General features: G+C 36.2%; 1 protein-coding gene and 1 long non-coding RNA gene across 9 annotated transcripts in view; one reads left to right on the top strand and one right to left on the bottom strand.

Moving 5' to 3' along the window:
• MYO16 (myosin XVI) overlaps positions 1-12,199 on the bottom strand; it is a 366,678-nt gene that overhangs the window by 77,991 nt on the left and 276,488 nt on the right. For all 8 annotated transcript variants that reach the window (XM_068180129.1, XM_068180127.1, XM_068180124.1 and 5 more), the window contains 2 exons: positions 11,539-11,619; positions 11,090-11,295 (listed from right to left, as the gene is read on the bottom strand). In XM_068180129.1, the coding sequence (XP_068036230.1) occupies positions 11,090-11,295; positions 11,539-11,619 (287 nt within the window). The remainder of the gene's footprint in view (positions 1-11,089; positions 11,296-11,538; positions 11,620-12,199) is intronic.
• The window catches only part of LOC137468410 (uncharacterized), a 77,246-nt gene that overhangs the window by 50,167 nt on the left and 14,880 nt on the right, over positions 1-12,199 (top strand). The gene's annotated exons all lie outside the window — the stretch shown is intronic.

Below are 12,199 nucleotides of genomic sequence, written 5' to 3'. Positions count from 1 at the left end.
TGTTTACCTTTAGCTCTTGCTAAGTAGGTCTTTTCCACAGCTAACTACCTCTCCATGCTTGGGCATCACACCAACATGCACACAGGGCCATAAAATGCATCACTGAACACAGAATATATGGGCTTTAGAATAAATTTAAACTTCTTTGTTAAACTGCTAATTTAATTCTGTATAACACAAAGGTCTTGTAGGACTGTTGTCCAGTGAATCTCCTTTCCTTCCTTTGCAGACACGGCCATGTGAAAATAGGACATCAGAAGTTCTCCAATTGAAACACTGCAACACTGACACTTTCCTGCTTGGTCTCCTAGTGACATTGCTACTTCAGTGGCTCACTGTTTGCCAAGAAGTCACTGCCCAGCTCATTGGGAAATATACTGAGAAAGATGTATATTGCAGAAGCGGAAAGTAAAACTAGAGTCAAATGGAAATTATGATATCAAAGAGAAATAGGATTAGATTTGAATAGGATTAGATTTGCTGTTCCACTTTTATTTCATCATTCCTTTTGGTGTTTTTTTTCTCCTGTGCAACCAGTACTCAGCCAAAGAGGAATGGGAACATAAAAACCCTTCCCACAGTACTCATTAGTAGCTTAGATAACATTTATTGGGATTATGGGGAAGGATTTTTGGACCTTTTTAAACCATATGTAAAAATAGCTTCTTTGTGAGATCATCTCTACTTCTGCTGTCCTCTGTGGGAACTTCCCTTGTGCCTCTGAACCCTGTGAGTACTATCAGTCTGGGTAACAGGGATTCTCCTGGCTCTGGATTGTATAATGGTTAGACAAACCATAAAAAAGCATCATTTTTCAAGATATACTAAGATTGTGTGTCAAGAGTGGACCAGATTCCGCTCTCATTTAGAGTGGAACACCGCTGGAGTAATTCTGCTAAAGCAGATGATGTTAAATTAATGCCACATTGGTCTTAACAAGAAAGCAAAGCAAGATTAAGATGCATAAAAGGATTTTATGTGCACGCTTGCATAGGATTTTGTGTTTGCTCTCAGACATCACCAGTATAACTGCCTATTATTTTTCAGTCTGACTAGGAAATCTAGCTTTAGGAAGTGTCACTTCAGGTTATTCTGCTGAAGATTAAATGGTTTTAAAGAATATCAAGATATTGATGAGGAGAAAAAGGGTGCCATGAATATCTGAGTTGAGTGGAAAGAATTTAACAGCTGCAGAGTCACGGAAAGAAGAAACAGCAGGAGGCTCACAGTTGTTTTTGAGTGTAGGCAGCTGGACTGCATCTATACAAGTCCTATGACCTATACAAGTCCTGTGACCATAAAAAAAGCAGCACTCAAGACCAACTAATATTTTTCTAAACACAGACATATTTAATTGAGAAATAAATAACAAGGAATTATTTTTAAATTGTACAACAAAATTAATCTATGTGATAATTTGCACCTTAATCTGATAATTCAATGTTCCTGCAAATGAATGTGTTACATACTTATTTCTTTAAAATATTTATTTTAAATATATGCTGTATTAATTTAGAAGGCCAGTAATTCTAACAAGCATTTCCTTACAAGAATTTCAATGGATAAAGATTAGTGAAAACATTAGTGGTTGATAATATTTTAAAAGATTTATTTCTATGGCAGGCATTTAACTGAATTTCTTACTACCACACATAAATCTATGTCCATTATCTTTGTCATTATGTGATGTCAGACAATTATGAAGTACTCAATAAAGATTTTTGAAGGAACCTTAACGTTCTGAAATAAAGTTATTAGCTGCTTGTTCTAGGCACATTGAACTCAGTCAGTTTGTGAGATAAGGGTCAAGAACTTTCATTATACTTATTTGTGTACAAATATAATTCTATCTAGTTTTATAATCTATACTTATGATGATATCCAGTGCAGTAGGTATTTTAGCACCTTGTGACAACATTTCTCCATGTCTAGAAATAGCACAAGCTTTAAAATTCACAGATGTAAAACATGCATAGATTTTTATAAGGATTGTAAGGGTTATTTAGTGATCTACTAAACATTTTATTAAATCTGAGGGATAAGAAATGTCAAGTGCTAGTGGAAAGCAGAGGTACCAAGGGTGGCACTTTAATCTAGAAATTAAATGAACATTTTAAAATTTCACAGATCTTGAAGTTCAAATAAAGAAAACCACAAGAACTGCTGAAACAGTTCAGCCAGAATTATGCTTGTGTGTGCCCAATAGAGTTATAGTTGCCTAAGGAATTTAACGTAGTTGTATGCACCTAATAGTGGAGGGAGAACAATACTATGACATTCTCACTGAAACAGCCTAAAAACCAGGGCATTCTCATTGCACGAAACAATAGACTCTGCAAGAAGCTTCACTAAGATTTATGCATTCTATACTAAATGTAATATACATAATGCTGGAAGATTATTCAGATTGCACACCAAACATTTGAAAGTTAGGAACCATCAGACTTAACTGGCCATGTCATCTTTATTTCCCTGTATCTGGCTATTTAATGACCTAATTACATACTCCTGCTCAAGGGACCCCTTTTCTTGTCAATCTTGTAGAACTGTTAAGTGTATGACAGATATGAATAATTAAACTGACTTCAATTGTTTACACACATTTACACATTTGTAATTGCTTTGGCAAATGAGGGTTGCATTATAAGCTTCTGAAGATGCCTGAGCAAACAATGCTGATATTTATTTTTGCCTTCAAAATATAGCTAGATGCCTTCTTAATAAAGTCAGGTGTCTAATCTTCCCCTGAAAACTCTAGTCAAAAGAGAATCTCCTTTCTCTTATAGTCAATAATTTGTGCACTCTCCCTAAGCCCCAGAAACACCTGCAGCTTTACCATCCTCGCAGTCCAAACTCTGTGACATGTAACATAAGCACTGATACTTTGTATGTACAAGACTAATTCTGTGGGCGAGAGAACGAATGATGCCATGGTGCAGCTTCAAAAACTGCATCTGTCTTGACTCCTAAATATTCTCTGATTTTTTTAGAGCCTGTTACAAAGCATTAATTCTTTCCCTTGCCATAGAATGGAGATACAATGATTCTGGGAAATACCTGCAAAAATGGATAAACCTAAAAGACTAATCAGTTGGATCCCATCCTAAAAGTGATCACTTTTCTTTACACCCTACAAATTAAGTCCTGGTTAATTAGGCAAGTCACCAAAGGCATATGAAGTTATCTTGTGCATTTCTTGTTTCTAAAATATCAAAAAGGACCTAAAGGGGAGAATGGGGCAAACAAGCTAAATGGATATAAAGAAACAACTCCAAAGGGAGTAGAACAGAAGAGTCCACCTACAGTCAGACTGCATGGAAAGAGCTATTTAGTTTTTCCATAATATGAGTAACTTGATAACTCTCACTACACTATCACATTGTACAGGTAGATTTGAAACAGTCTGTAGCCTCTAAGACAGTCCCAAACACCTAGTTAGATCTCAGAAATTCCCCAGGGTGATTTACTCCATTTCTAGGCTTGTAGGGGAGAATGCCAGAGCATCCTGGCTTCTGGTCATCTCCTATAGTATAATCAACCCCTATCAGTAAGGTTACATGAGGAATTAGTAATTTAGAGTAACCCTGAGTGCTGTAAATTATCATAAATCGGGTTCCCCTATCCAAAAAGGTTGGTGAAAGGAAAAGAACAAATAAAAGCTGAGGGAAGAAAAAGGAAGAAGGGACTTTCAGAGTGATGGTGTTTGTCTTCCCAAGTCACAAGTATTCATGATTAAATACTTTCCTATCTGCCAATGGGAAGTAGAAAATGAGTTTCTTATTTTTAATTTATTGTTGTCTCTATTCAATTGTATTTATTTCAACCGATGAGTTTTCTGACTCCTCTCCTAATTCTCTCCCCCACCCCACTGAGGAAGGAATGAGCTAGTAGCCATGAGGGGTTGAGCTGCCAGCTGGGGTTAACCAATGACACTTCATTATCCAAGTGCTTAATTTGGGGTGCTGGTGGATGAGAGATAGGACATGAGCTGGCAACGTCCATTTGTAGTCCAGAAAGCAAACAGAATCCTGGGCTGCATCAAAAAAAAAGTGTGACCAGCAGGTCAAGGGAGTGATCCTGCCCCTCTACTCTGCCCTTGTGATTCTGCTTCTGGTGTGCTGTGTCCAGCTCTGGGGTCCTCAGAACAAGATGGACATTGACCTGTTGGAGCAAGTCCTGAGGAGGGCCATGAAGATAGAGAGCTGGAGCACCTCTTCTATGGAAACAAGCTGAGGGAGTGGGGGGTGTTCACCCTGGAGAGGAAAAAGGCTCTGGAGTGACCTTACTGTGGCCTCCCAGTACCTAAAGGTGGCCTGCAGAAAGCCAGAGGGGGACTTTTGAAAAGGGCAGGAAATTATAGCACAAGGGAGTATGGCTTTAAACTGAAATAAGACAGGTTTAAATTAGATATTAGGATGAAATTATTTGCTGTGGTGTTGGAAAGGCACTGGAATGTGTTGCTCTGAGAAGCTGTGGATGCCTTATGCCTGGAAGTGTCCAAAGCCAGGTTGGAAGTGGCTCTGAGCAGCATTGTAAGGTGGAAGGTGTCCATGGCAGGTCATTTGGAGCAACATGATCTTTAAGATTCCTTCCAATCCAAACCATTCTATGATTCTATAGTAATTACCAAAATTGCCAAGGACACAGACATTTTGAAAATCACAATTTTAAACTTCAAGGATGACCTTCACTCCTCACGGGAAGTTAGTTAGTCATTACCAGGTTTATTAATTTGCATTTAAAGTGCCCTCAAAACTGATGACTTTAAGATACTTCTTTTACTCACCTTGCTTGCATTCTGAAAGAAAGACAAATAAAAATTATTATCCTCAATCAGAAATATCACTTCCAGCTCTAGGTCTGAAGCAACAAACGCCACAATGGCAAGACTGCCATTTGATATAAATTGATATCGTTACATCTACTTTAATGAAATACTGCTTTTGTAGCACCCGTCAGATTGCTTCTTGCTCTCCTTGCAAAGATTTAAGGTATCATGGCACATATCAATGTAGTACTGTATGAGATTACTGATGCTGCAAAGCAGACAATAAAGCTGAAAGGGCTAGTGTGATGATGACCCATCACTTTGCAATCTGCTCTGCACATCATTCTCACTGATGCCCTAACTAACTCATGAGAGTCTGAAATGTTCTGCTGACTTTTTAAATTCAAAAATTATATATTATAAAACATTATAGCTTCCCTGATTTCAAGAGGGGAAAAAAAAGGAGAGGGGAAAGAAAGAGAAAAAAGTCAGCAACAAAATGTTTCTGGATGAAGGGAGTTTAGATATACAATGATGACTCACACATATGCTTTACAAATGTAAACAGCACATCTGTGCAACACATCATCAGCTAATAGCATGAATCTGGTGAAAAAATTACAATAACTATTAAAAAGGGCTTTATAAGAAAAGGACAGATATTACTTGAATAAGCAGTGATATCAACATTAACATAATCTTTCCTGAGAAAACAAGGTATCTCTTCAGAATGATCTCTTAGCAAAGTCAATTATTTGAAAGAGTTAATAATAATTTAGTACTCTGAAGCACTAAAGTTTTGATGTAAAGACCACTATTGGAGCATTTCATTATCAGTGAATGCTGCCCTGACTAGAAGTACAGAATTCAGGATCTGCAGTTTAGTGCAGCTTGAAGAACACATTAGGAACTTCATACCAAAATCAGAGGAAAACCTGTAATTAGAGCAGTCTTTGAACATACTTTTTTCACCCTTACTGCTATGATTACCATAAGAACCCATTATCATTGTGTTCCATATTCTTTCCTCCTAATATATCCTATTAAAATGGATGTTTTGCTATCTTTTGAAGTTACTTTAAAACAAAAAATCATCATAATGTTAACTCTTTATTTCATTTTTTTAATAAAGCTTACCATTGGTGATTTAGATATTTTTTACCTTATTCATATAGGAGAGCAAGGTTAGATTATGAAAGGAGGGAGAAGAAGGAGAAAAAGAGGAGAAGATGGGGAAAAAGGGGGAAGGGAAAGAAGACAAGGAGGAGGAGAAGGAAGAAGACATGACATTGTACCTCCAAACAAGCATCTGACACTGTCTTAACAAGATAAGTAACTACTTATAAAGCTTCCTGGCTGCATTAGCCTAGGTAAAACTAAAGATTAGATTGGTGCAATTTAAGAAATTTTAAAAGATTATTAGAAATAGTAAATCATAATCTTCTAGTGACTTATCTCTTCTTGCCACCATACTGTAAGGAGTGTATCTTCATACAGCCTTCATGTTTTCCTTCAGACTATGAATTTTGTCTGCTCTTCCTTAAACAGCAACAGAAGTCAGAATGGGACCTCCATGATGGAAAACATAAGGGTAAGTCAATAGAATTAAACCTAGGAAAGACCATCTAGAAACCGGTGAGACAGCAATGAAATTCCAAGAAACACTCAAAAAGTGCAGAAATAAATGCAAGGAATAGGACACTGGAATTTGGGCTTTTTGAACAACATGATTTTTGCCAAAGAAATCCTGCTGTTCTTATCTGCTAAGTGAGAGGCTCAAATTGCTTATCAGTTCCAATAATCCACAGAGGTTATCCTGAGCTTCAACAGCTCTGAGTGTTTCCTGTAAACTGGCAGGGAAGGCTAACACAGATGCCTCATTTAAGGACCAGTGTAACTGGACCTTGCAGTCTCTGCTGCTAAGCAGTGTCCCAGACACAAGAAAATGGGAACATATGAACCTCAGTTTCTGAGTTAGTAGTGCATAAATCCTTCTTTGGAAAGAAAGGAAAGAAAGAAAGGAAGGAAATTGAAATACAGACAGAGAAAAGAACTGTGTATAGTTCAGCAACTTGGTGAGCAGCATTAAAGTAGAAAGAAGGAATTATTTTAATTTCTATTTCAATTTAGAGAACATGGAGTGTTTGTAGAGGAGGGTGCTACCAAAACAAATTTTTTCAGAGGGAGTGAAACAAAGCATCTTACTGCCTCATTTTTACCTGAACATCCCTGAACAGTAGTATCCTTGTACTTTGCTGAGGTCATCTTATGGGTCTTTGATCACTATAATTACTTTTAAAAATTTATATTCGAAATGGCTTTTGCATGTCTTCCTTGAGCACTACGTGAGGGGAATGACACAAAAGTCAGCCAGCATCCATTTTATTAATTGATGCAAAGAGATTAGATTCTAGATACTAAGCTTGTATAACGAGGCTCTGTTTGTGCCCCAGAGAGTTTCTGAGCCCTACTGTTCTGCACTGGAAACAGTGCAGACACTTGATACTTACTTTTCCTATTCCATGGCACCGACTACCAAAACCATAATAAATTACAGTTTATACTAATGGGCTTTTTGTATATCTTATTCTAAATTAGATATGTTTTAAAACAGAAACAATTTAAAGTAAGATATCAAAACACTAAATACTGGAAAGAAACAGCCATCTGGAGACAGTTGCTAATTACATGGCTATTTTACTGTTTTCTTTCTTCCAAGAAAAAATATATTTGAGGATACTTTACCTATGTGTACAATTTAGACTGCAAATTGCAAACTTTATACCCTTTAAAAATTTGTTTGTGCCACTGCTTTGACTTAAAAAGCAAAGCTAGAATTTAAAAAAAATAGTCCACTGAGAACCATTCTGAAGATAATAAGCAAAGTATATGGGTAAACTTTTCCAGGAGTGTAAAATGTGCATTACTCAAAGTTTTCTGTTTTTTAAGGTAAGGTAAAAACTGATCCCTGTCTCTCTGCTCACAGCGCTTTAGAAATTCAGCCAACACTGCAGATAAATTCAGCAGAAACACTACATCTGGAGCTGGCAAATCTGTTGAAATCACATATATTATTTCTTAATTATCCTACTTTGACAAGATTTAATAGCATCTGATGTTATGAATTCTCATTTTTTTATATATTCATTGAGAAGAAGTGCCACAGCTTCCATTTAATAATGAGAATTTCCACAAGATTTCTCTTCTGATCAGCAAACTTTGGTGATTGAGGGGTTCACCTCACAGCTGGCAACTTTTACTTTGATAAGACAGAAGCAGAACCAGTAGATCCAAAAGGATAGCACCAGAAATAATGATTAAGCTTTGTAGCCCAGGAAGATATGCTCTTGCAAAATATGACATTTCTTTAGCTGCCTCTCTCTTAAGCCATTGTAGGAGTTCAAATGGAACTCGTAAATAGGTTAAATACAAGTCATATTAATCCCTAATTAGATAGCAGCAGAAATTTATTCAAATTCATCCAATTAAGAATGCACTGCCACTGTCTGATTGGTGATAGAGTATAGGTTTTCCAATATTCCGTCCCTTTGACACAGTTTCCTAATTCAAACATCTTTTCTTCTTGTAAGCCAGCAGAAAAAAAAAAACAAAGTGGCTTAATTTTTAATTAATAGCTATTTTGAATTCTGAACCCATTACCTATATGATAAGGAAGACCCAAAAAGTAAATGCAGGAAAACTGCAGGGATGATGAGGGAGTTTAGTAATTCCCTATCTTTTGGGAATTCCAGTTGGGATTAGGGCCACACATTCTCTTTAGAATAATAGAAATACCAGTTTGACAGCAAAGGAAATAAGAATTTGAAAGGTGAAAAATTCCATCAGCTTAAGGTCTGTAAGCCTATATGGAAATATGACAAAATCATTTCTCATTCCAATCAATAAATAGTAAGAGAAGACCAGAGTATGGCTGAACAGCCAACAAAACTAATACAGTTAACAAAAAAATCACTGAAACTAATTATCTGGTTTCTAAAAATAGCCTGTTCAGTTACCAGGGCAATATAGAGATGTAGCACAAATTAAGGTTTTTAGGAAACTTTTTGAAAAGGTAACTCACAATCTCTGAATTCAATACCCCTCTCTTACCTGCAGTCCATTGGCTGAAAAAAGATACAGCATTAAGAACTGACATTACTTTTGAAATGCAGTCTAATAATATATTTTCTGCTTCAAATTTTCATGCTTTCAGCCAATAAAAGAACAAATAGCCACATTCTTAAACTATTAATGGAACGAATTATCCAAATGCACTGAATGTGAATATGAAGGTTAACTTGTCATGGCGAGTAAAGTGAAAAACTCCTCCACAAAGGAAGATAAGCTTTGGCCTGTGTGGCACGGATGACTACTATAAAAAGCCTCTCAATGCTGATGGTCTTTTTCAATACCTCTGGACCAAGAGCTCCATGTTTCTATTTGCACACCAATCTAAAAATTCAGCAGTATTGAGAGACTCTCTGCAGTAATTATTGCTAACTTCTGAGTAGGTTCAATATACAGTCACAGGGAATATTATAAAATGAACTTCATTTTTGGTGACACCATGCTAGCCCCATCACTGTTTAATTCATTTTATGTATAACAATAAAATTATTATGACCTGATGTAAATATGTAAAAATGGCAGGGTCTCAGCTGCAAAAAACCCTGCAAAGGTACTTTATTGTGGAGGAAAAGGGATAAAGATTATAGAGTAACAAAATCAGAATACTTTAAGAGCATAAGTGTTGCTGGCATCATATTGTTGGTGTTTTTTGCTAGTCTTGCGTTACTCTTGTTACTGCAAATAAATATTTATTGTGAGACACCAGATGTCCTCTAGACTTTCATTTAAAAATTTGCCTTTGGGAGGTACTTGAAGGCGTGGATGAAAATGACTGAATTTACATTTTTAACAAAACTTCTCAAAATTAAGGAAATATGCCAGACTTGTCCCTGTACTGTTAAGAGTGCCATTCTCTGGCACTGAAAATTACCTTTGTACACATGGTTGATTTCCAACTCTCCAAAAGAGAGCAGCAGCCTAGACATTGCCCACCAGGACTGGTCATAGGCCAGTGGTAATTTCCAGCCTGTATCTGGGAATTGCAGTTAAAGAGGCTGGGTGACAAGGAAGCAAATATCTGCCAAAAATGACAGTAAGGATCCAACAGTTGGAAAGGTTGTGGCACGGTGCTCATGTAATAGTATCTCGAAGGTCCAGTTCAGTTATATAGAAATGGCTGTATAGAGATTGCCCATGGAATTTCAGAACATGAAATCTTTCCCAAATCTCCCATTATGTGCATCTTCTCCTCAACCAGCCTGCCCAGTTTTATTCACACTGGAGGATGAATATTGTGGTAGGACACAGATTGTTTATTTATGAAAGAAATAGAATTATAAACTCCTATACGCCTCGCTGTTTGAGTGTTTACCGAGAGAACAACTTTCTGCCCAAGCAGTAATTTAACATTCACAACTTTTCCAAGAAGACAACTGAAACTTATGTTTAAGCAGCTAATGCTGTTTTTCAGAAGTAAAATAAGGCTAGATCATGACTGGCTGACATACATTAATCAAGGAGTAGAACATGCAGAGAGATGAAACTTCTCTTGAGTGCATGAGGCTGCTAAACAAATACTTCTTGGGCAAGACAATCCTCTTTCTTGCCTGAATCTTTTAAGGATTAAGTGACCCAAAATCCCAGTACTGAACTAGGAATGGGGAACAAGAGTTTGCCTGCCAACAGAAGCAGACCTTTTTGTCTTTTCACATTAATTCAATATGTCACTGATTTCTGACAATGATAAAAATGGAGTTGTGGTATGAGCATTAGTACCTCATGACCAGACATAAACAAATCCTAGCCTATGAGATAAAAATAATAAACCCATGACACCTACACCTAGAAAGCTGAAAAATTAGACTATTTTGCCTTGTCCTTTTAATTATCTGCAGACAATATGCAATATTTTATATATTTTAAATCATGTAAATGATATCAATGGTAAAAAAAGAGCTCTTTTATGAGGTCAAACTTTTAAAACTTAATTTTTCTGACAATCTTTATAAATATATTTCTACATATCAATATAAATTTTATAAATGCATAAATTTATAAATATATTTCTAAAATTCATTATTTGTTCAATTAAAAAGTAACAGGCTAATACTTCTTGCAGGCAGACAAGATTTTCTTTAAAAAATGTCTGAAAGACTCATAAGCAAAACAACATCGCAAGCACTACCAGAGCACGACAAAAGGCTTTGTACTGTAGGTAAGAAAAAAGGTTTTATGAAACTTGAAATAATTTACCTTGACAAGAAGTCTGTGAAAGAGAGACGTACTGGATACCCATGTCGGATAATTTTGACCATGTCTAGAACACCAATATACTGCAGTTGAGCAGACACATAAAAATTATCAAAAGTATCGGGCAGCTTGGAGTTATTAGGTTTTATACAATGAACGGAATGTGGCGTGCAGTTCTGCAGCTTCCCAATAATATCTGCAAGTGATTTCTGGGGAAAAACAAGCAAACAAACAATTATCAATCATTCTTGTGCAGTTAAGACAATTGTTTAATACATATGCTCTTCCTAACTTTTTAACATCATTTTCTTAAAAGGGTTGACCAGGTCATGCAAGTAGCTTTCTCAAACATAAAACTTTTCTTTATTCCATTGCAATTTGCAGAGGGTAATCCTGCCTTTTAAACATCTGGAGATTTTTTGCAAATTTCTGTCCATAAGATATTCACTGACCCTGAGTTGTATTGCCACAGTGGTTGGGCCCCCTCGTTCCAGTCTCTGAAGAAATGAGGATGTTCCTTTCTTTTTCAACAGCTGTGGAAGAGAAAAGCATACACACAATTTTATCTCAAGATGGACAGTAGACCTTTATTGCCATTGTTGCAATTGACTAATGAAGGCAAAAATTTGTACAAACACTATGCCACAGACAAGGATTGAGTTTCCAAAAGAAATAGGAAGTGGATAAATATCCCCAGGTATTTGCAAAGCCATGACTGGTGAGTGAGTTTTGATTTCAAAAGCAGCTACATATATTATGATGATTATACACCTTTTACAAATAACTGAGCAAATCAATATGTTTCAGAACTTCGTGGCAGAAGCAGGACTTGTGCAGTTAGTATCCCACAGAGTCTAGAACTAGCATAATTCTGTAATTCTGTAAGAAGGTGCCTTATGCCTTTGACAGGTGTTTAAGTCAGTAAATGTAAAAGTACAGATCATTTTAAAAAATCTCAACAGCAAAACAATAATACAAATATTTTTTTTAAAATCTTCTCATTTTTTCTTGCACATGTGAACACAGAGAAACTTCTCTTTTTTAGTACATTTTCACCAATTAGAGACATAAATTATTAACAACTTCCTATCTCATTAGAACCAATGTTAACCC

The sequence above is a fragment of the Anomalospiza imberbis genome, chromosome 2 (genome assembly GCF_031753505.1).
Source record: "Anomalospiza imberbis isolate Cuckoo-Finch-1a 21T00152 chromosome 2, ASM3175350v1, whole genome shotgun sequence".
Lineage (NCBI taxonomy): Eukaryota > Metazoa > Chordata > Aves > Passeriformes > Viduidae > Anomalospiza > Anomalospiza imberbis.
Note: the sequence above shows the minus strand (reverse complement) of the source record. Positions and strands in the feature narration are given on the sequence as shown.